At 47.7% G+C, this 23,878-nt stretch overlaps 2 protein-coding genes across 4 annotated transcripts in view; both read right to left on the bottom strand.

The window, feature by feature from the left end:
- The window catches only part of CACNA1H (calcium voltage-gated channel subunit alpha1 H), a 385,142-nt gene extending 376,207 nt beyond the window's left edge, over positions 1–8,935 (bottom strand). For all 3 annotated transcript variants that reach the window (XM_083711204.1, XM_083711206.1, XM_083711205.1), the window contains exons 1-2: positions 8,320–8,935; positions 3,593–3,902 (exon numbers count right to left, since the gene is read on the bottom strand). In XM_083711204.1, the coding sequence (XP_083567330.1) occupies positions 3,593–3,887 (295 nt within the window). In that variant the 5' untranslated portion in view covers positions 3,888–3,902; positions 8,320–8,935. The remainder of the gene's footprint in view (positions 1–3,592; positions 3,903–8,319) is intronic.
- The window catches only part of LOC310831093 (myosin-11), a 1,553,087-nt gene that overhangs the window by 94,216 nt on the left and 1,434,993 nt on the right, over positions 1–23,878 (bottom strand). The window lies entirely within an intron of this gene.

Here is a 23,878-nt window from a genome sequence, read left to right as displayed (position 1 = left end):
GCAATGCCCCCATGATCTATAGTCTAGGGCATGGCTTCCCAAACCACGGTCTGCGAGCTTCATTCAAGTGGCCCTGCGGTTTGCCCATGGATTTGTGGCTGAAGGCGGAAGACAGCACGTCCATCACATTGCAGATTTCCTATTGATTTTTAAATGCATTTTTATAGCTGCTTTCATTCCTTAAATTGTATTTTATTGCATTAGCAATTCTAATTGTAACGTGATAACGAAATAAAAGAAGGAATGAAAACACAATTAAAAATCATACAGTATCTAGCACAGCACATTACAATTTGCTACGAGAAGCAGGGAAATCATTAAGGGGTCTGCTGGGACTGTCAGCATTTTTTCCCCAGCGGTCCGGGGAAGAAGAAGAAGAAAGATTAAGAACCATTTGTCTGGGGTCCAACCTGCGCCAGCAAATGGACAATGTGGGGCTCACTGACAGTGCCAACGGGCTCCTTGGCTGTTGTGTAATGGGGCTCAGTGTCTGCACCAATCAGCTGTAACCATCTAGAGTAGCCTTTCTCAACCTGTGGGTCCCCAGATGTTGTTGGACTACAACTCCCATCACTCCTAGCTAGCAGGCCCAGAGCTCAAGGATGATGGGAGTTGTAGTCCAACAACATCTGGGGACTCACAGGTTGAGAACCGATGATCTAGAGGCTCCCGGTTCTCCACATCTACAGGGCTACAGGGAACAATGACCAGACTTTGTCTAGCATCAACACATTCACAACCCAACCAAAGCAACTCCCCCAAGCAGAGCACGGACTCTAGCCAGCCTTGTCCCAGTATGAGATCCAGCCTCTTCATAGCATTCATCTTCTGAAAGACCACATTTTGTTGGGGTTTTATGGAAGCACACCCTGGTATCAGCCACGTAAACTGGGAGTAGCAAAGCTCATCCCTCGCTCTCCTGAGATGCAGTTCATCCCATCTGAATTAAAAGCCCCAAGCCGCAGCCATGCCATCAGGTCAAAAGCTAATCCCCTTGCAAATATATATATTATTTTCCAGCCCGTGAATCAACCAGCATCTCCTAAGCCCTCTTACATAAACTGTTGAAGTGTCCCCTGCTGTTCTCCGTCTCCCCTGAGCTTTTTGCAACAGCCGAAAACTTCACTGTCATTTGACATGGCGGTAAATGGATTCCTACTTAGTGGGACCCAAAATTCCACCTTGCCATTCCTATCAATGCCACCTATCCACCCTCAAGGGGGGACGCGGGTGGCGCTGTGGGTAAAACCTCAGCGCCTAGGACTTGCCGATCGCATGGTCGGCGGTTCGAATCCCCACGGCGGGGTGAGCTCCCGTCGTTTGGTCCCAGCTTCTGCCCACCTAGCAGTTCGAAAGCACCCTTAAGTGCAAGTAGATATATAGGTACCGCTTTATAGCGGGAAGGTAAACGGCGTTTCCGTGTGCTGCGCTGGTGCTGGCTCACCAGAGCAGCTTCGTCACGCTGGCCACGTGACCCGGAAGTGTCCTCGGACAGCGCTGGCCCCCAGCCTCTTAAGAGAGATGGGCGCGCAAACAAAACTTGCCAGCTGGTCCCAGAGTGGGTTACGGCACTTTTAAAATTTAGAATTAAAAACAGTCAAAATATTACATTCATTAAAATAGAACGGCCCCGGAAAGCATACATCTCAGATGTCCCGGGCCAGGATAAAGAGATGTGTCTTCAGCATTCATTGAATGTGGCATAGTGAAGAAGCCAGGTGCACTTCTGTGGGGAAGGAGTTCCATGACTTAGGGGCTGCCACAGAGAAGGCCCTCTCGCAGACCACCACCACCACCCTGAGCTCCTGGGGGAGGTGGACCTGCCCTCTGTTGGTCTTAGCTCCTGGGAAGGTCTGTAGGGATGCCTAAAATCACCTCCCTTTTTCAGCCTAGCCCTCCTCCAGCTGCTTCCAGGCTCTCATTATTTCAGGGTGGGATTCGCCTGCACACTGACAAATTCACTTGATCTTGCGCAACAAACCTGCTTCCCCAAATGAGGAAAAGAGTGACGGGGAGAAATGGACCGGAAAGCATTGGTGCAACATCATCTAATCTCCCTGTAAACAAATCGGAAGGAATGCTCAACAGACAGGATGCCTGGAAGAGCCTTCTGATTCAACGCAGTTCCATCATCCCATTTCCCGGCAGAAACAACTTGATTTTCAGGATATGTTAAGAAATTGAGGATTGCTTGAGCTCGTCTTTTCAATGTCAGGATGCACTCTTTTTAGGTATTTACAGGTGTGTCAAAATGTCAACACCTAGTTAAACACAACTGAAAAGTAGCTCAGAGATACCATCTACAGTTAGGGTCCCCAATGTGGTTACCTATAGGCATTACAGCACCCCAAAACACCCTCCTGGATGCCCACCAAGACTCATTGCTCTTTCCATTCCTTTAAAAATGAGGGGTTTATTGGCAGTTGGGATGGTGGTCCCTGGCTTCTTCTACTTTTTATTGGAGTTTTGTTTGGGGTAGGTGTTTTGTCTGGGTGATTTGGGTTTTCTTGGGGGGTTGTTGTTCTGATCATTGCTAGTTTTTCCTCCTGTAAAATGGGCATTTTGTGGCGCACACAGCAGTTTCCTAGATTTCCAGATGTGTCCCCAGGTTGGAAACCCTTGCCCTGGAGTGGAAAAGACCATACCACTAAGAGAAAGGTCAGCCTACTTGGAATCACCCAAAGATGAGTGTGACCCCAAGTTGTGTGTGTGTCAGGTTGTCTCAGTGGGAAAGGTGAGAAGGTGAGAAGCAGAGCTCATGTCACCAGTTTTCGTGGAGGTCCATCTCCATCAAGAACCTCCTAAAATGTGCCAGCTACTCAACATGGGAACAACTGCTTAGAAATTGGTATCTGAGTTTGAGTTTTTATTTCCCTTTCCTTCCTGTCCCCTTTCCCTTGTGTGTATGTGTGTAGTTTTTTTAGATTGCAAGCCTGCAAGTAGGGACTGTTTTGTTTTGACTGTGTGTAAACCATTATGGGAATAATATTGGCCGAAGAGCAGCTTACAGATGCACTAGAGAAATAAATATCTTAAAAATGCATTAACCCAAAGCATGAAATTTCTCTTTGCTTGCATCGACCAGTCACTGCAACCAGCACTGGATTGGGCAAGACCAAGCAGAAACAGTTAAATTCGCTGTGACAAAAATTGCTGCATGCCCAACAACTAGATGAGGTAGGTAGGACACCACTAGACTCAGCCTCAACTGGGCCACCAAAGCCACCTCCTCTAGGTTCTCCTCCACAACACAAGATCAACCAACATCTCCTTCAACCATGAACCCTTGCAGCATACAGCCTTGTTAAAGAAGTCTCATTTCCTCACCTTCTGGTTCCAGATTCAGAGAACTAAGCCACACCAGAAAAACAACAACCCAAGCTGTCCACAAGGCTATTCCAAGTCGAGAGCAAGCTCAAAACTATGGACCCATCAGGAGATAAGAAAACGGTCAACCAAAACAACCATCACCCAAGATGTCTTCTCAAATCCAGCACCCAAAACCAAGAAGGCAAAAAGTTGACGGGACTCCGGAAAACCACACACCAAACCACCAAACTGACATCACCCGGTTCAGGAGAGAAAGGATATGGGTTACAGACCAGTTTGAGACACCAGCTTCGTGGGCGAGTTGTCTGGTGAAGGCAGAAGAAGACAGTGGAGGCCAATGCAGGGTAAGGGACCTGGTTCTCTCCCTCGTGGGCTGGATCCCGGGTGGATGATCCTGCCGAAGCCAGACTGTCCTGGACGGATTTACAAGCACTGAGGGTGTCCTCATCTTTCTCCTCCCCTGGCTGGGATGCCTTGCCGGTGGCTCCGCCAGAAGCTATGGGGACTTGCACCTCGTCGCTCGTCAGGGGCTGGAAAGGCTCCTCGCCATCAGTCATGATAGCAGCCGGCACCTGGAGATGGTGGAGGACGAAAGAGTTAGGTGAAGAAGAAGGGGTGAGCTCTTGGGGAAGGGCAGACGACAACGAAGGGAGGCGCTGTTTTGGAAAGAACGTAAGAAGAACCTACTGGATCAGGCCATCTAGCCTAGTGTCCTGTTCTCAAAGCGGCCAACCTGTGGGAAACCCAAAAGCAGGATTCAAGCACAAGAACATTTCCCTTTCCTGTGGTTTCCAGGAACTGGCATTCGGAGGCATTGCTGATTCCAGCCGCAGAGGCTGAGCATAGCCAGCCTGACTTAGTATCCATCAGCAGCCCTTTCCTCCATGAATCTGTCTCTTTTCCAGCAATAGGTTGGTGGCCACCACTGGCTCCTATCGGAGGGAGTTCCACAGTTTAGTTTGTGCTAAAAAGGGGGGGGGAAGTACTTTTCTTTTCTAGTGTAATGAGAGTGGGAGGGGGGCTTTTCTCTACCCACTTTCCCCACGATGTGCATAATTTTTATAAGCTTCCAGCAGGTTGCTTCTGAATCAATGCAGGAATCTCAAGCAATAAATATAAAATATTGAGCCCCAAAGGGACCTCAGGGTCATCTAGTCTGACCCTGTTGTTGTTGTTACTGTAGTAGTAGTACTCTTAGTACTATTATATATGATGTTTGCAGCTCTGAGCCCGGCTTTGGCCGGGGAGGGTGGGACATAAATAAAATTTATTATTGTTATTATTGTTACTATCATAGTAGTACTATTAGTACTATTATGTATGATGTTAGCTGCTCTGAGCCCAGCTTTGGCCGGGGAGGGTGGGATATAATTATAAGTATTATTATTATGTCCAACCCCCCCCCCCAATGCTGCTCTTTACCTCAGAGAGCAAAATGTCCTCCCCCAGCCCTGTCAAACAGCAATGGCCAGAATAAAGGCAGATGCAACTTTAAGGACCTCCAGCCTGGTGACGTGGTTGGAGTGTTGGACTAGGACCTGGGCGACCACAGTTTGAGTCCCTGCTCAGCCTGAAAAACTCAACGGGTGACCTTGGGCAAGTCACCAACTCTCAGCCTAACCTAAGCAAGCACGGTTACTTGGGAGTGATCCCCCTAGAACTTTGAGAGACTTCAGAAACTGCATCTTTCGTTGGTCACACAATGTAATTTTTCTTTTCTTTTTTCTTTTGCAAAAGCAGCCAACGGAGGGCTCCATTTTGGATCCAAGCCATGAGAGAGAGGTCTAACCCTTTCCCCAAATACATTACACCCCCTACAACTTGCTCCCCAAGCTGTTTTTAAACTGCAGATGGAAAAACATGCAGGCAGGCTTACATTTTAAAGCCCACATTTTCTGCCCCCCCCATGTGGCTGATAGGAGCTCCACAGTGATGTTATTGATCTGAACCGAAATGTGGGGGTGGGTAAGGATAAGAGCCCCCCTCACTTCTGCCACACAGTGGCCCTCACTCAAACCAAGGCACACTTTTACAAAAAATTATATAAATTTAAATCGTGAACTTCTAACACAGAGCTCCCACACAATGCCCAATTCAGCCCTTACTTCTGAGTAAACATGCATATGACTGGCTGCAGGTCTGGCAAAAGTCTCATCTGTTGTTTTTGGGGCAGGGGATCTGCATTCAAACCTCTTCCACAAAACGTAAATAGCTGTCTGTCTGTCTCCACCTGAAATTTCTCAGGAGGGTGTGTATATGTGTGCAGGAGTGAGTGTTTTGAAAATCCCTGAAGCAGAGGTGAAACCAAGCAGGAATAAAGAAATAGGAAAAAGGAAGTAACAGCTGGGGAGGGGGTGTGCATTTTCATTCATAAATGAAGACAAATCGCTCCTTTTCTTGAACCAGCCCGGGCCGGCTGGTCCATGAGGCAGGCTGAGGCAGGTGCCTCAGGTGGCCAAACCCAAGGGGCACCTCTGTGGGTGCCCTCTTCCCACTGATGCCAGAGAAGCAACCCTTGCAAGATCTCACTGGAACGCAGAAGTTACTCTGTGACCCCAGTAAGTGGTGCACTGAGGGGGGCAGGTCGAACTTCAGGCAGCAAAACTGGATGAGCCACCCTTGGCATTCAATGTGGGTTTACAGGGGCAGCAATGGGCACCGCTAGCTTCTCCCCCACATCCATTGCCCCATATTCAGAGTACAGTGGTACCTCGGGTTAAGTACTTAATTTGTTCCAGAGGTCCATTCTTAAGCTAAAACTGGTCTTAACCTGAAGCACCACTTTAGCTAATGGGGCCTCCTCCTGCTGCTGCTGCACTGCTGGAACACGATTTCTGTTCTGAAGCAAAGTTCTTAACCCGAGGTAATATTTCTGGGTTAGCTGAGTCTGTAACCTGAAGTGTATGTAACCCGAGGTACCACTGTAATCAAGATGGGGCAACAATGTCCAGTTTTTGTTTAGCTTTCCATGTGAAGTTGCAGTTGAAGGGTAAAAGGAACACGAAATAACTCCACATAAAGTGTGTTATGTTCATGAGAGAGGCGTCAGCGTAAGGAATTGGGGAAAGAGAGGTGTGAATGGGATAAATAAGAAAGAGCCCTGCAGGATCAAACCAAAGCTTTTGTTCTGTTCTAGTCCTTCATCCTAACCTAAGCAGGACATAACGGGGCACAGCCTTTCCCTCCTGCATATTGCCACCAACTTGTTTTCAGAGGTAGAGTGCCTCTAGCTATGGAGGCTTTATTTTGCTACCATGACTGAGGGATCTATGAAGGAAGAAGAAGAAGAAGAAGAAGAAGAAGAAGAAGAAGAAGAAGACGGGTTTCTCAATGGCTATCAAGCTCCCTTCTTTTCAAGCCATAGCTCAGTGGCAAACATCTGCCGATGGAAGTTAGGAGGAACTCTGGTATGAAATCCTACAGAGTCAGTGCAGGCAGTGTACACTACTAGTCAGTGTAGACAATGGTGAGCAGTATGCAGCAGTGGCCCGACTCCGTTTAAGGCAGTTCCCTTTGTTCCTGTCTTGTGGCAGTGAGTTCCGCAAGTTAACATTGCCCAATGTGAAGGAAGACCGCCTTGAATCTACTACCTGTCAATGCCCTCTCTAGTTTTCTGAGAAGAAGGGAAGGGAAGAATGAACCAAAGGAAGCAGAAAGTTAAGTAGAATTAAGAGGAATGGGTACAAATTATCCTTAGTATTGCTTACTTGCTGCAGCACTATTGAGATATACATGGTTGCTTAAAAATGGATGGGTCCCTGCCACAAGCAGAGCTTTTTGGGTAAGATACTTTGGTTACATCCAACTAAATCCTACTCAGCGTAGATCCTTTGAAATGAATGGTTGGCGTTTCCTTTCATTCGAGTGGGTCTACTCTGAGTAGGGCTGGTGGTGTAAATTTCCATAGCGGGAGGAGGGGCAAGAAAGGCAAAGTAGGGTTGACGGCGAGCAAACGTGACAAGGAACTCAGAAATCGCTCTCCAAAGGTGGCCTTGCAGGGCGAGAAAGGGTTAGCGAGACAGGAAAGAGTTAAGTGGGGGAGATGTGGAAAGATGGGGGGGGGGTCAGAGAGAGAGAGTTAAATAGAAGCAGCAGAAGAGGAGAAAGAGAGAGAGGAAAGAGTTAAACCAGGCAGGCAAAACCTGAAGGTGGAATAGAAAGAGAAAGGGTGGAGAGCGAGAGAGAGATCCACGAGCTTCATTGTTCTCTAGCTCTCCGCAAGCGACCTCGGGTGGGTCTCTCCGAGCGGCAGCTTCGCCGCTGCTCCACGCGGACCATTTGGGGGTGGGGGAGGACGCGTGTCTCTCTCCCCCCCCCCACCTGCATGGTCTAAGTGGGGGAGGAGTGAGATATCTGTATCTATATATGTTCAAAAATAATTCAATAAATTCAATAAAAGGGGAATGTGGGAAAAGGTGAGGTTGTCCCCAGAAGCCAGGCGGAGACGTACATTTCTCAAAGGGAAGGCGAGAAAGAGGAGAGGGGTCGATGGGTAGCGAAAGAATGTGAGGCACCTTGTGTCTCTCCCCGCTCCCCAATCTTGGGCTTCTAGTTTCTGAAAGAGGTGAGGGGTGAAGGGGCGAAACGAAAGACGGGATGGATATTTGGGGGGTGGGGTGGGAGGGAGAGAGGGAGATGCGCTTGCCACAAAGTCATTGTTCAAACGCCTCGCATGGCGAGTGGGAATCGAAGGGGTTGGGAAGAGCTGGGCGGTTCAACCTCCCGGCTCGCTCCCGGAATCTGGACCCGTTTACTCGGAAGTAAGCCCCTCACCTACCCAGCCTCCAAGTTCCAGTATCCTCTTGCGCGCACGCTGCCTTGGAGAGAGCGGAAGTATGCCCTGTTGGAACTCTGCGGGGGTATACTCCCGAGTAAATGTGAAGAGGATCGGGGCCCAAAAAGGCTTTGGTGAGGGGGAGAGGCTGCCTGGACACTGCTCCCCCCAGCCCCCACTCTGACAGGGACTCGGGGAGGGAGGTGCCGCCTTACCTTAGTTTCACGGACCTCTGTCTTCCCACACGCATAGCCGTCTCTTTTGCCGTTCACATCCGACCAGGCAGCAAAAATCTACTTCCAAGGACTCCGAGCGGAGAGCGGCAGGATTCCCCCCTCCTTGCTCTAGCTCTCTCTCCACCTCCCCTGGGGATAGGAGGTCTCCAGCAATGTCAATCCCGGAGAGAAGGAGAGGTGGGTGGGTGCCCTGAGAGAGGGTCAGGGAAGGAAGTCACTCATCCTCGGTGCCCGAAGCATGCCTGATCTCTTTCCTCTCCCCACCCGCGAGGAGACCCCACCTCTCCTTTTTTTTTGGGGGGGGGGCTTCTCTTTACCCTCCTCTGATCCCCCCCAGGAAGGATGGAAAGCCGATCTTCTTCCAAATTGGCTCCGGTCCCCTTTGCACCAAGAATTGGAGCGGAGGGGTGCGATGGGTGAGGGACACAGTCAGTTCCACCAAATCGTTTGCAGAAGGGTAAAAAGAAGAGAGATAAATATAAAAAATAGAGATATAGAGATATATATGTGAGCTAGAGAGAGAGAAAGAGAGAAAAGAACCACACGGCGCCGAAGAGCGCTTCGCCTTTGCGCACACGGGAAACTTCAGACTTCACCGAGGGGAGGGGAGGGAAAAGGGGGTGGAGAGAAAGCGAGAAAGGGGGTGGGGAGCCCGGAGAGCGGCTGGAAGCAGAGCCACGCGAGCGAGCCGAGAGAGGGAGAGGGAGAAAGGGCTCCCACCCAGCTGAGCGGCAGCGGCGGGATGCCGAGCCGTGCGCTTTGGAGACAGCTCCATGCGTAAAAGTACCCCGGGCGCATGGCCCAGAAGAGCCCGAGAGTGGCCGGTCTTCAGGACTCGCAGCCGCTTTGGAGAGGCGGTGTGCGCCGACCTCAGTGCGTATAATGATAAAGGAAATGGATGGGGGGGGGCTGAAGGAGGGTGGGGTTGCACGGTTCCCCCCCGCCTCAGTTCTTTCTGTCCTCAAATTGCTGCTAAATGCTCTACCCCGCCCCCGTTACGCTTTCGCTCCCTTCGCTTCCTTTGTTCTCTCTTGCAACTGGCGCTACCCAAGGTGGCTGTGCGTTGAAGGTCACTCTGTGAGCGGTTCAGAAGTTCAGCTGTTCTGCGGGGAGGGGGGAGGGGGGATAACCCATTCCAGGTGGACACACAGTCTCCGGAAAGGGATAGGATGGAAAGGTTGGGGGAGTTTCGGGGACACCGCTAGATAATCCACAGCCTCGCCCTCTTCCCGGGGTGGGGTTCATATAGCAAGGCTGCTGGAGGGAGGAGGGGAAGGTGGGGGATAACTCCGGCGCCCATCTCCGCTGAGGACCGCAAAGCTGCCCACGTTTACGTTGACCCGCTTCCCCTCCACACGCTACTGAAATCGCAGAACTTGGAATTCCCAACGCGCGGGAATGCAAAGCGAGCGTGGTGAGGTTCCATTAGAGGCTGAATCAGACAAGGATTCCGAAGAGGAAAAGGCTCCCACTCTCCTCCCATGAAGTCGTATTTTTAACCCCAAACTCACTGCTCATCTCCTGCATTTTTGACATTTTCGCATCTGGAGAAGCAAACCCAATATTCTCTACCCTCCCAGCCACCTACAAAAAAGTAGGTCACCTTAATGATGCCACGGAGTTACTGTAAATCAGTCTCTGCCAATTCTGCTGCCCTCGAGATGTTTTGGACCACAATCCCCACCCACCCAAATCAGCTGTTTTAGGCCAAAACATCTGGAAGGTACCAGGTTGGCACCAGCTGCTGTCAACTGTTCTCATTCCCCATCCTTAATGATTTAGAGATTCAGATACTTCAGGGCCAGCCTTACATGATGAAGCAGGTTTTGGGAGCCCACATTTGTGGGTGGGGGGGGGTGCAACTGATATGTTGTTTTCTTATATTTTTATCACCATTGGAGGGGGGCACTTGAATGTTCTTGACCATCCTCTGGACCTGGGCCAGCTTGTAGATTCTCTTAAAATGACATTCCAATAAATGGAGGTGCCAGAGAAGGTCGATTATAGGGGATAAATGTTCTCCCTTGGTGCACACATGTGTGGAAGGGGAAAACCTGCCCTGATCAGATGCTTGAACTTTCTGGGATGCACTAATGATAATCAGGCAAAGCAGGTAACACCCCCCACTAGCAATGCAATTGTCTTTCATTTTCACTTTTCTCTGTTTCTCATTTTTCCAATCTTAAATTCATTTCTCCATATTTCTGTAGCTATCTGTGTTTAAAAAACCACAACCCCATGAACATTCACCAGCAATTTAATATAAGTTTCTCCCAATCAACACATCTCTGTCTGCAGCTTTGACTAACACATACATTTTTTTGCAAGCTATACCACCTAATATAATGCATTTTAAAGGCACTTTTCACCAATACATACATTTTTATGCCCACTTTCCCCCAAAAGACCTAGCTTTGTCAACTTTGCTTGGAGAATTGCTTTGCAGAATTCAGAGAAGTGCATATTTCAAAGGACGGCTGTGTTTCGGTTCTCATATTTTCGGAAGATGCAAATGCGATACAAACAGGTTTAAATGTGACCCAAATCAAACTTCTTGCCCATCCATAAGCATTGGACACGATGGCTGTGGCAGAAGGTCTAACAATGTCTGAGGAGAACACCATGCTTTATAACCAGTAGGCTTTTGATTTATTCCAAGGAAGTGAGTTTTCATAGATGGAAATAGAAGGTGGGCCAGATTGTGTCATTTGGACCAGGCCCCATCTCTCTCTCTCTCTCTCTCTCTCTCTCTCTCTCTCTCTCTCTACTTTGTTTACAGTAGGTTTGAGGAACCTTTGGCCTGAAGAGTTTGGATTTGATATCCCGCTTTATCACTACCCGAAGGAGTCTCAAAGTGGCTAACAATCTCCTTTCCCTTCCTCCCCCACAACAAACACTCTGTGAGGTGAGTGGGGCTGAGAGACTTCAAAGACGTGTGACTGGCCCAAGGTCACCCAGCAGCTGCATGTGGAGGAGCGGAGACGCGAACCCGGTTCACCAGATTACGAATCCACCACTCTTAACCACTACACCTCACAGCGGTGACTGGTATCCAGCTCAACCACATCCCTGTCTGTTGTTGGCCAGGGGCATACCATGAGGAGGGCCAAGGGGGCTGTGGCCCTGGGTTCAGAGTTTTAAAGGATGTGAGGGGCACAGCCAGGTCCCCCCACAACAGTCTCCCTTCCCTCACCAAGTCGTACCTCGGCTGGGCCTCCAGAACTGGGGCAGTGCTAGCATCTCTGTCTCTCACTCACCGCCGGCTCAGACTGCTGCGACTCAGTTGGCAGAGAGAGCTTGGGGTTGGCGCGGACACCCTCCACACCTGCTCCCCCCTGTAGCATGTGCATCAGTGGCGTGGGGGGGGTGCAGGGGGGGCCAGCTGCACCGGGCACAACATCTGGGGTTAGGGGGCGCAAATCCATGGGTTAGGGGGCGCAAATTACTTGCCTTGCCCCGGGTGCTGACAACCCACGCTACGCCACTGATGTGCATACATGCCCCAGGCACCGAGAACCCATGCTATGTCCTTGCTTTTGGCCATGCTGCCCAGGGCTGATGAGACTTGAAGTTCAACAACATGCAGAGTGCCACAACTTTCTCATTCCTGGTTTACTTGGCTGCTTTCCCTTTGAAAGCCAATCCGAAGTCATAGAAATCAGCAGATGTAAACTTCATGCACATTTGCCTTTTAAGGGTTTAGCAATGGCCCTGGAAGGGCCAACATTTTACGATGAAAAGGGAAAGAAGAAATCTCCCTGCAGACCGGCTGCCTTCTCCCCCAGGACCTCTGAAAACTGACGGGTTTATTATATTCAATTTGCAAATACAGGCCTTGCCGCTATTCATTGCCGGTTAATAACTGAGAATTGATTGAAAATGGAGGTCAGAGTTTCTCGAGAACAGAGATGAGAACTAATGGAGAACAACGTTCAAACGCAGCCCCATGCACAAACACACACAGAGTTTGATTATGCCGCTGCAAGGTTGTGATGAACGGAGGGTTGGTTACGGGAACTCCACTTCTTATTCCGGAAAGGGAAGCGGCAGCCCTGAATCGGAGGACGTGAGCCTGCCTAATGAAGGCTGAAGCTCATGAACAAGAAAGGCAGCTAATTAGGGGGAAATAAATTGTGCTGTGCGATGGAGGGTTTGTGTGTTTGATCCGGGGATGCCTTGCTCATGAAAAATCATTTTCCTATTGTACATGTGTTTGTGCTCTAAAGCAGAACTGGTGTGTGTGTTGACCTTGACTTGATTTGGAGTGGGAGAGGAGCAGAGAGCTCCGGAAAAGAAGGAAGAAAATGAGAGTTTGGCTAAAAATGGAAGGCATGGGGGAGGGAGAAGAGCAATCTCCAAGTGTCATGAGATGTTCTTGGCTGTTTTCCCCAAAGGAAAGCCTTTTCCATTTCATATGCTTTTGCTGCTGCTTCTTTTTCTTCCTTGGCTTTTCTCAGTGCTTTCTAAGCCGTGCGTACGATATAACGGCAAACAGAGCCGTCTCTAAAGATATCTCCCGTCGTATGTCAAGGCTACATGGTAAAGTTCAGCCACTACCCACAGCAGACCTTTGGAAATGAGTTTCTGCACCTGGAATCAGCCTGTCCAATTTGACCTTTCTGAAGGCCATTTTCAGGCGGAGTGTTCAAAGTCTCCCCAGTGGCTCCACCAAGGAAGGCTGCCATGCTGGAAGCTGCTTTGGTATCTGAGTAGATATGAACTCAAGACCTAGGAAGATAAGATGAGCCTGGCTGGATCAGGGCTAGGGCCCTTCTGGTCCAGCATTCTGTTCTCATAGTAGCCACCCAGGTGCCTGTAGGAAACTAAGAAGCAAAAGCTGAATGCTTTCAGGGGCAGATATGGTCTTTCAAAGTTCAGCGGTGTCCTGTGCGAGGACAAAATCCATCCTCTTGCCTTCCATTCTACTGAACTCACTACAGTGTCCCATGGCGCCCCCTAGGCTCAGCCCCCCGTAAAGCAGAACCAGTCGTGCTGCCTTAAATCTGCCTCAGACACTTCTGACGACATCTGAAGGCAGCCCTGTTTAGGGAAGCTTTTAATGTTTGATGCATTACTGTATTTTAATATTGTGTTGGAAGCCGCCCAGAGTGGCTGGGGAAACCCAGCCAGATGGGCGGGGTATAAATAAATTATTATTATTATTATTATTATTATTATTATTATTATTATTATTATCTGAAGCTTCCAGCAACTGGTATTCAGAAGCACTGCTGCCTCTGAAAGGCAGATTCTGCAAACTCAGGGTCCCTGAAGTGAATTGCTGGAACTAGGCTCAAAATAATTTTCTGCTTCACTGATGAGCCAGGGTCTAAAGCAGGCATAGGCAAACTCGGCCCTCCATTGTGTTTTGGGACTACAACTCCCATCATCCCTAGCTAACAGGACCAGTGGTCAGGGATGTTGGGATTTGTAGTCTCAAAACATCTGGAGGGCCAAGTTTGCCTATGCCTGGTCTAAAGGCCCTACCCCTTGATTTTATTCAAAGCCAGGCCAATTGAAAAGCTTCGTGCTTGCAACAAATCAAAGAGCCCAATATGTCACTCTTCTACATGTGCAAAGATGGTCGTGAAGCCCCACTTACACACACACACACACACACACACACACACAAAATCAGCCCAATCCTGAGGGCAAGATCCACAGGGGCAACAGATCCTGATGTTGTGCTTTATTCACTGCTTGTTCTTCATGTGAATGTTCACTCACCCCTTCTTCCCTGGTGGGGAGGGGTGTGTGTGACAATTTGTGGTTCACCTCAGGTGCCAGAATGTTGTTGGCTGTCCCTACACACACACACACCCCTAGCTTGCTCAACCAGTGCATGGTGATCCTGCTCCAAAAAAGTTCTTAACATCCCATTACAGTGGGTGCTTGGGCATTCAGGGCCCCAGGGAGTTGGCTTCATTGATGGCAACCCTGGTCTTCTGCCTCCAATCCTGACTGGAAAGCAGGCCCCTGCATTTCCGCCCCCCCCCCCGGCCAGATTTCCTGTTCATGTGTTCCAGAGCTAAACCAGGGTGCTTTAGAGTGTCATTCTGTGACCATGCACCTCAGAAGGGGCGCAATACATGCTTCCTTCTCCCTGACCTTGCATATATTTATATGGTGGTAATTAAAGAACAGGCCTCTTGCCTCTCGAGTTCTTGTAAAATGCTGTGTGCACTTATCTCTTGCTAGTAAATGAACTTTTTTTAAAAAAATAGATCATAAGAAAATAATGGAATTCCTAGCTGAATTTGGGAGGTAGATCTGTCTATCTCCTGATAAGATCATGCACTTTTATAGAAAGCATTTTGTGCAGGCCCTTTCTTCAGGGCTGCATGCATTTTGATGTGCTTGTTTTGGAGCGGTCATTTGTGTGCCTTTATTTAAATTCAGCCAAAAGTACATATATCCAACTGACACCAACAAGCAAAGGTTAGCCATGTTGGCCCATAAGAAATAAAACCTCCATATTAGGACATTACTGTCATTGGCCCTGAATATGTTTGTTGGGGAGAGGTGGCTGGCTGGGTCAGGACAGAGGAGTGGCCAACAGAGGACCACATGGAGCAATCCAGTGAGCTGGGCAGGTATCTACCCAGGTCAGGAGAGCCCAAGCTTGGGAAAGATTTGGAGGTCTTGGAGGTCTTGAGGGGGACATTCCCCTTCTCCCAGGCCTTTGGTTAATTAAACCACCTATGGCCTTTCAAAGTTTGTGTATTATTGTTTTTCTTTGTTATTATGGTATGTATTTTTGTGCTTTTATATTTTAAACCACCTTGTGATCATTAGATGAAGGGTGGCATAGAAATTTAATAATAAAAATAAGAAATGCTTGCATCATGCCAACCAAGTTATCACATAAAAGCTTTCAGATTCACCAGAACTCCTGGCTTCAACATCAGCCGACTTCTTCCCTCCCCACAACCCCATAGCAATTAGCCTAATTAAGAATTCTGGAGCTTGCCTACATTTTGTGACATTTTGGTTGGCCTAATGTGGATTTTTGGGGAAAACAACAACCAAGATGCTGAACTTAACACTTCCTTAAAAGGCCTTGAAATTAGAAAATGCTTTTTCTTGGAATACCAGAGCTTTGTACGGCCCCATGAAGCTTACTGAGAAGATGGGTACTTATTTATACCATGCACAATTCACTTTTGGAACTCACTGCTACAAGATGGGGGTGATGGCAGCTAGCTTAGAGAGCTTTAGAAAAAAGACTGGGCAGATTCATGGAGGATACCTCTGTTAGAAATGACTGCTGAAGGAGCTTCTGTGCTTAGGGCGGTGAATGTTTTTCAGGCAGATGTCTGAATCCCCTTCTGGTCATCCTTTTGAGGGCCACATGCCAGTAGTGGGCGGGGCCAGAGGCAAAAGTGGGTGGGGCAATGAATGCAAATTTTGCCTTTGAATAGTAGGCTGGTTTCCCTACACACTCACATATCCCTCGCTAGCCTCACTCTAGGCAAGAATTCAAGGCAGGCAAGGACATGAGAGAATGGTGTTAAGCAGGTGAGGGGTGTGGCCTAGGGTTAGAGGTGTGGCTTAGGAAGGGTGTGGTTTAGGAAGGGTGTGGCCTAGGGAGAGTTTGGAGGGTCAGATAAGCCTGGGTGGCTTCATTTGGCCCGTGGGCCCAGGCTTCCCCACTTCTGAGGTATAGGGCTGATGGGAAGTTTTGCTTCTGCACATGACTTTGGCAAACCGTTCTAAGCTGAAGCATTCCTTCCTCACCCTAGAATGTTCAGTTCACATTGAGTTCATGAAAACATTGTACCCTGACCTGTTCTTAATGCATGATTGACCACATCTACGGAACGTGATAGTTATGTCTTTTTAAGCCTTGCTATATCAATCACTAGTAATAGTTTAAGTCTTGCTATAACAATCACTAGTAATAGTTTAATAAGGAGGTTTTCACGCCTGTCCAATTCTGTGTTCCCTTTCCCAACCTTTAATCTATTGGTGATTAATGTCTATATGCAACCCTTGCATTGTATTTGTGTTAACCAATCAGCAACAAGCACATATGTGGCAATGCTGTAATATTCAATAAAAGGGACTCCCCGAGACATGCTCGGTAGATGCCTCCCATATGACACTTGCCATTCGTCTGTCGTTTATTTCAACCCAACATAGGGCAATAGGAGCCAAATTGGGCAGTGTCACCTAGTCATGGGAGATACCTTTTCCCCTTAGGCAAAGCACTGGATAACTGTGACAACTCTAGAGCTATTGCAATGCACCCTAGAGTCAGTAGGTCACCTTATGCCATTTACAGGATTCCCTTCTGAGATCTGTTATTCACCAAAGCAGACAGAAGCAATCATTCTCAATAACATCAATGCGACCTGTGATTGGACTGCAGGCCCTGGGCCAAAGCTGTATCCACCGTACTAGTTTTGTTGTACAATCTACCCTATTTTAGCTTCATTGACTTCTTCAGGGTTGTCCCCACAGCGCCCTGTCATTATAGGAGAAGAGAGTACTGCTTGGCCAGCATCCATTCCTCCCCATCAATAAACCCGCAAGGTTTCGAAGACAGATGCTGTCTCTGGGATAACTGAAGTGTAAGTGAATGGGGAATTGGCTCGCAAGATCAAGGGCAGGCTAATGAGATGCGGAGTTCTCCTCACCAGAAATAGGAGTTTGTCACATGTTGGCGCTCGCCCAGGTCAATTACAGCGAGTGTGAAATATAGCAGGGAGGAGTAGGCAAAAATAGTGCTTGTTTTCAGTGGCAGGTATCTAGAGCTCAAGTTCACTGGTTGGAGGGTGGCTTTCTCACCTTCGTATCTCACTGATCTCATTGATGCACTGCATCATGGGATTTATAGTCATACATTTATTCATTTCAGTTCTTTTCATGCACAGGTGAGATGTGACCAAGTCAGAATAGCGTAGTGCTATTACAGTGGTGGGACACTGGTGGCTCTGTGGGTTAAACCACAGAGCCTAGGACATGCCGATCAGAAGGTCGACAGTTCGAATCCCCGCAACAGGGTGAGCTCCCAAAGTGCAAATAGATAAATAGGTACCGCTCCAGCGGGAAGGTAAACGGCGTTTCTGTGCGCTGCTCTGGTTTGCCAGAAGCGGCTTAGTCATGCTGGCCACTTGACCTGGAAGCTGTATGTCGGCTCCCTCAGGCAATAAAGTGAGATGAGCGCCGCAACCCCAGAGTCGGTCAAGATTGGACCTAATGGTCAAGGGTCCCTTTATTACAGTGGTACCTTGGGTTAAGAACTTAATTCGTTCTGGAGGTCTGTTCTTAACCTGAAACTGTTCTTTACCTGAGGTACCACTTTAGCTAAAGGGGCCTCCCACTGCAGCCGTGCTGTTGCCATGCAATTTCTGTTCTCATCCTGAAGCAAAGTTCTTAACTCAAGGTACTATTTCTGGGTTAGCGGAGTCTGTAACCTGAAGCATCTGTAACCTGAAGCGTCTGTAACCCGAGGTACCACTGTAACAGTGCTACATTATGGATGATGAGATGAGAGGGCTGCCTCGACAGAAGCTCCTGAACATTTTGCTCAGAGTTGCACTGCATCATGGATTCTCCAGTCTTAGATACAAAAATCTAGCAGATATAATAATGCTTTCTTATATTTATATCTCACCTTTCTTCAAGGTGGCATACAAGGTTCTTCCCCTCAGCATTTTATCCTCACAACAACCCTGTTGAGTAGATTAGGCTAAGAGACTGGCTCAAAGTCACTCTGAACTCCCCGAGAGAGTGGGAATTTGAACCCTGGACCCTCAGGTCCTAGTCCAACACTCTAACCATTGCAGCACACTAAATGTAGAATGACAGTTTGCTTTATGACTAAAAATCTACACCGGACAGCAGTAGAAACAGACTCAGTAGAAACAGACTTGTACCCTACTTTTTGAGACTCCTTCTCCACAAAGCAGTATAAAATACAGATATAAAAAATTACAAGATTACAAATGTAAAGAAAAAATCATGGAATTCAACAATCCATTGATAAAACCAGAACAACATTTAGAATTCAAAAAGGGCCCCACCAGCCACCAATGAACATTGCCCATCCAAATTCCATTGACAAGAGATGGGTCTTCAGAACCCTTTTTAATCTCACAAGGGATGGGGGCCTGCTAAGCCTCCACAGGTACTCCACAACTGTGGGGCCATCACTAGAAAAGCTCTGTTGTGGATGGCAACCCATCTGATCTTCTTCTGAGGTGGGTTCCTCAGCAAAGCCTTCAAAGCAGACTTCAAGGGATGAGCAGGTTGATATGGATGCAGGCTGTCCTTTACGACAGTGCTAAACCATTCAGGGCTTTAATGTTGATAGACATCACAATGAATTGGACTCAGAAGCATAATGGCAGCCAGTGAAACTGGGCCAATAGAGGCATAATATCTTCTGACTAGCTGGCTCTAGACAGCAGCTGGGCAGACAAATTTTGTACAAATTGAAGCTTCCACACAGTCTCATGTAAAAGGCTATTGCAGTAGCCTAATCAGGATGTGATGACTGCATGGATAGATGTGGCAAAACTTCTCTAGATAGGGTCAAATGAAGAAGCAGAGGATCTGATTTTGTGAGTTGTCCGCAACCTCTGAAAATAATTTTGCATTAATAAAACATTTTGATTCATCACGACAGGTGCCTTTATATGAGCAATCTATGCTCTGAGATTATATGTGATCCCAATAACTTTGAAGAGCTGGGATCTGGTGATCCAATTTGTAAGGTCAAATTTAGGGTTTGCAAAGGCGGAGATGAATTATATGCTGTTATGGAAACAGTATTGGTTTAGAGGTTTCACAGTCATGAAACTGTAAGGAATCTAGTTAAATAAATGTTTATGTTGTTACATCTTAAGGTCATATATGTTAGGAGAGAAACGTATGCCAATTTTGTATGAGCTTTCTTATGAAAATCTCTCCTTTTTTAAAGAGGGAAAGTGTAATATCAGGAGGACTGTATTGATCACTGTATCGTTATGATGTGCAGGGATGCCCACCACTGAGAAGGGATGATGGCTCAAGCAACAGGAGGTCAGAAGTTCTTAGTTGCAAATGGAAGGCAAGGTTCAGCACCTTGGAGAGTGATCAAGAAATGGGTTTAGGATAGTGTTTCCCAAACTTGGGTCTCCAAATGTTTTCGGACTACAGTTCCCATCATCCTTGATCACTGGTCTTTCTAGCTAGGGATGATGGGTGTTGTAGTCCAAAAACAACTGGAGACCCAAGTTTGGGAAACACTGGTTTAGGAGACCAGCTAAGACTTCTGCAGCTGAGGCCAACCAACCACCCAAACAACACAAGCAAAGTCCCGAAGCAGTTGGGTGAGTTTCATAGCAGGGTTCAGTAGACATGGACTGGAGGCCCCACCCCCTGAGCTACCTGTGAACCACTTAAAGGACCAAGGTCTTCTTCTTCAGCCATTGGCTCCCTCAAGGTAGTGAGGTTTCTGTCCTGGCATGATGGTAGAAGTTCTTACACATAAGCAAAGAAAGGATCTTTATTAAGGCAGAGTAATGGTACAGATCCAGTAGCAAGGAAAGAGCTATTCCAGTCCCAGAGCTATCACAAGGCAAATGATTGTCTGGGATGGACCCAGTCTAAGAACAAGGCCCAAGGGGCATGAGTTCAGGGTCAGTTATAAGAAGTTCAAGACTGCACAAAAGCAGAAGTCGCTCCAACAAGTTTTCTGTGCTCACCTGTCCATCTTGAAAGATAAGGCAGACACAGCCCTAACTTGCAGTAGCCTCTATTCCTATGTCAGTGGCTAGCCCCCAAGAGGGCACTGAGAGAGACCAAGACACATTTCCTATTCTTGACGCTTGCTCAGACACTCCAGGCAGCAGCTCCAAGACCTCCCCATGCGTCTAAAAAATATTCTTTAATATATTTCTATCCTGTTTTACTGTAAAGTTGGGATTCAAGGCAGCTTACAACTTCAACTACAAATTACAAATAATAAAAACAAACTAGTTAAAAACAATAATTAAAACAAATCAAAACTCAATCTAAAGTCAGTAATTGAAATCTGGTTTGCCCTGGCAGCTCTCTAGCAATCAGCAATGTCTGCACCTTGGTTTTCAAAACCCTGTTCAAAGAGAAAAGGGAGTGCCATGAAGAGGAAGTCAGTTTAACCCAGAGATCAGCAAACGTTTTCAGCAGGGGGCCAGTCCACTGTCCCTCAAACCTTGTGGGGGGCTGGACTATATTTTGAAAAGTAAAAATGAACAAATTCCTATGCCCCACAAGTAACCCAGAGATGCATTTTAAATAAAAGGACACATTCTACTCATGTAAAAACATGGTGATTCCTGGACCATCTACGGGCCAGATTTAGAAGGCGATTGGGCCTGATCCGGCACCCGGGCCTTAGTTTGCCTACCCATGGTTTAACCTCTCTTGGGAGTGAATTTCACAATCTGGGAGCAGACACAGAAAAGGCTCCGATGCCTCTGATGTTGATGGGACCAAGAGAAGGTGTTCACCCAAATGGACCGGTAGCCAGTGAAGTTGTTTTAACAGAGGAGTAATGTGCTCACCGTTACTGGCCCCAGTTAGCAGTCTGGCTGCAGCATTTAGAACCAGCTGAAGTTTCCAAGCCCTTTTCAAAGCACATTGCAGTAGCCAAACTGGGATGTAACTAAGATGGCCAGATCAGACATTTCAATTTTGACAACACTCTCTTCCCCCTGAGGTGGAGAGGTTGCTGGAAGTCCAATCTCCTCGCTAGAGTCATGATGTCACTGGAGGCCAAGGGGAGGAGGGGGGAAGGGCTGTCCATCTGTTCCAGCTTCTCCTCTCCAATTCCCCTTCCCCCCTACCTTCCTCTCAAATCTGACAAGCCTGATGGCACTAAGGGGGTCATTGCAATTTCCATCTGAGAAAAGTCTCTCATCAGGATCCTCTTGAACCCCCTAGAAGTCCATCAAAGTCTGCTGGCAGAGGTATCTCTTTGGGGGTCAGGGGTAGGGAGGCAGATTCCAATGCCCCAGAATCCTATGGGATGCACCTCAACATGGGTCCAAGTTTTCCTTGGATCTGCAATTGCTTTCCTCCCATGTGTCCTAGTCCATGGCTCATCTGGATAGTGAGCCAGATGTGTTGGATTGTAACTCTGCGCCTAAAAATTCTCTGGAGCACACTGCATCTCAGATTTAAGTGTGTGCCTTATAAGAGAAGTCGCTGCTGTCTCCATTTTTCTTTTTTTCTGTAAGGGGAGGGGCGATTTCCTATTTAGTTAATACTTGACGACTCCAATCTGGATTTTCTCTGATTGCCAAGAAACCTTCAAGCATGGTACAATCTAGCTAACAGCCCTTGCATAAATCATGCTAGAAAATAATGAGTATCTGTGGACTGAATTCATTTAGCTAAATAGACAGTGGGCCACTTTCAAGTTATTTAGAAAGATTAACAGAAGAGGAGGGGAAATTGGCAAGGCGGGTTGGCGGGGGGAGAGGGAAGGAACCACTAATAAATCAGTGAGGAGAGTGGGGTGGGGTGGGGTGGAGAGAAGAGAAATTGTATTAGAAACAATGCATTGTTTTAATACATTCCAAATTTGTTCAGTGCAAAAGTTCTTCCAACCAAGATTGGCAGCTTGATAATGCTGGATGTTCTTGGGCTTCAGATGCATTTTTAATTAAAATAGGCTGGCGATTGCAGTTTTAAAATGAAATTATAATTGGACCCATGCAGAGCTCTTAAGAACATTGATGGCATTTGCTTTTCAACATTATCAGGTTGAGGGATTTTTATTTTTAAAAAGAGAAAATGGCCTGCTTTAAGCCGAGGTCCCAAATCTGGTGCCCAGGGACTCCACAGTGACCTCAGACATCAGTCTTGGCACCCATCAATCACCCTTCCCACTCTGAAGGTCTGGCTGGCGTCTTTTTTATATAGCATGGACTGAGCTGGCTGCAAAGTGAAATGGAAATATCCCACCCACTTTGCTCTCTTCCTTTTCCCAAAATGCTTACATGGGGGGCCCAGAGACACAGGAGTCAACTGTCCCCTGTTCAGGGAAGTTTTTAATGGTTGAAGTTTTATTGTGTGTTTAATATTTTGCTAGAAGTCACCCAGAGTGGCTGGGGCAACACAGTCAGATGGGTGGCATATAAATAATAAATTTATTATTATTATTATTAGTCCAGCAACAGGTAGAGGGGCTGCATGTTGCACTACACTGAGACATAGATAGTCTTACTGTGCCTTTCACCAGAATGGAGAATCAGAAAACAGGTCCTGGTTTTGAGCTTCTATTGCAGCAACTACTGGAGACAGAACAGCTTGACTAGATGACCAGGGTGGGGAGCACGTTGTCCTCCAGATGTTGTTGGCCTCCAACTCCCACCAGCCCCAGACAGCATGGCCCATGGTCAGGGATGATGAGAAGAAGAGTCCAAGGACATTTGGAGGACCATAGATTCCCCACACCTGGACCCTTGTTCTCCTCAAGCAAGGGCAGTTCTTACGGTCTTTTGGAAGATGAGATGGGAACAAGGAGCAGCCTGATGTTGATAGCACCTGTTATTTCATGGTGAACCTCCACACTTCCCCAATCTATTCCCTTGCCGAGTGCAATTTATCACCCCATCAGTCGGCCATGTTCAGAGATCAAGTGCTCCTTTGAAGTGCATCATCGTGGGGGAAGAAACTCCCACTGGAAAAGAGATAAGAGCAGGAGGCCTGCTCCATCCTCTCCAGCTGCCTCTTCCCCCTGACATTTATAGCGTAATAATGTCCTTTCGTGTAAAAATCCCAAATAGATTTACATAATTTATTGTAACTCTTTTGTGGTTTATTTAATGCTCGGCTGATTCTCGCTCAACTTAATGTGTTGCCATAACGCTAGACGTGTCGAGAGCGGCTGTTTTACAGTTTTTAATCAAGGCCTCCCAAACACCTGCCATCTCCAGCTCCCAATCAGGAATTCGAGCGGCTTTGAAGACGCTGTAGGAGATCTTCCTGCCGGTGGCAGAGTGGCAAATTCCAAAGTGCAGGAGCTATTCGTGACAGTCGCAGTGGCCACACCTTCCAAGGAGGTGTCAGGGAGTGGGCTGGATGAAAAGGGGTGGTGGGAGGGAAACCCCCAAGGGAGACCCCAGAGGAAAAGGCTCAGAGCCAAGGGACTGGTGGTGGGACACTGACACAGAGGAAGAAGACTGGGAGAAGGGGCTGGCTGCTGAGCAGAAAGGGCCTGTGACAGGACAGCTGAAGCTGAAGCAGAGGAGGGGAGTCAAGAGGCTGCTAAAGAATTCAGGGAGTCTCCCTCTCCTGCTGTGACAAGATGCTTTTCCTCCTGGTCTCCGAAGAATGTGCAGAATAATGAGGAGAGCAGAACAGAGGCCAGAGGTGTGGGAATGTTCAAGGAGGCAGGAGAGGATATATTGTTTAGTAATATCCTTCCTAACTTGCACTAGCAGGTCTTTACTTAGCAGAGTTCCTTTGCTAAAGAGGCTCACCAGTCTTTCAGACAAGTCTAAACTTAATTCTCTCCTCTTAGGCAAAGATCATAAGACGACCTTGCTGGTAGCCAGATTCT

Source organism: Podarcis gaigeae (assembly GCF_964106915.1).
Source record: "Podarcis gaigeae genome assembly, chromosome: 14".
Lineage (NCBI taxonomy): Eukaryota > Metazoa > Chordata > Lepidosauria > Squamata > Lacertidae > Podarcis > Podarcis gaigeae.
Note: the sequence above shows the minus strand (reverse complement) of the source record. Positions and strands in the feature narration are given on the sequence as shown.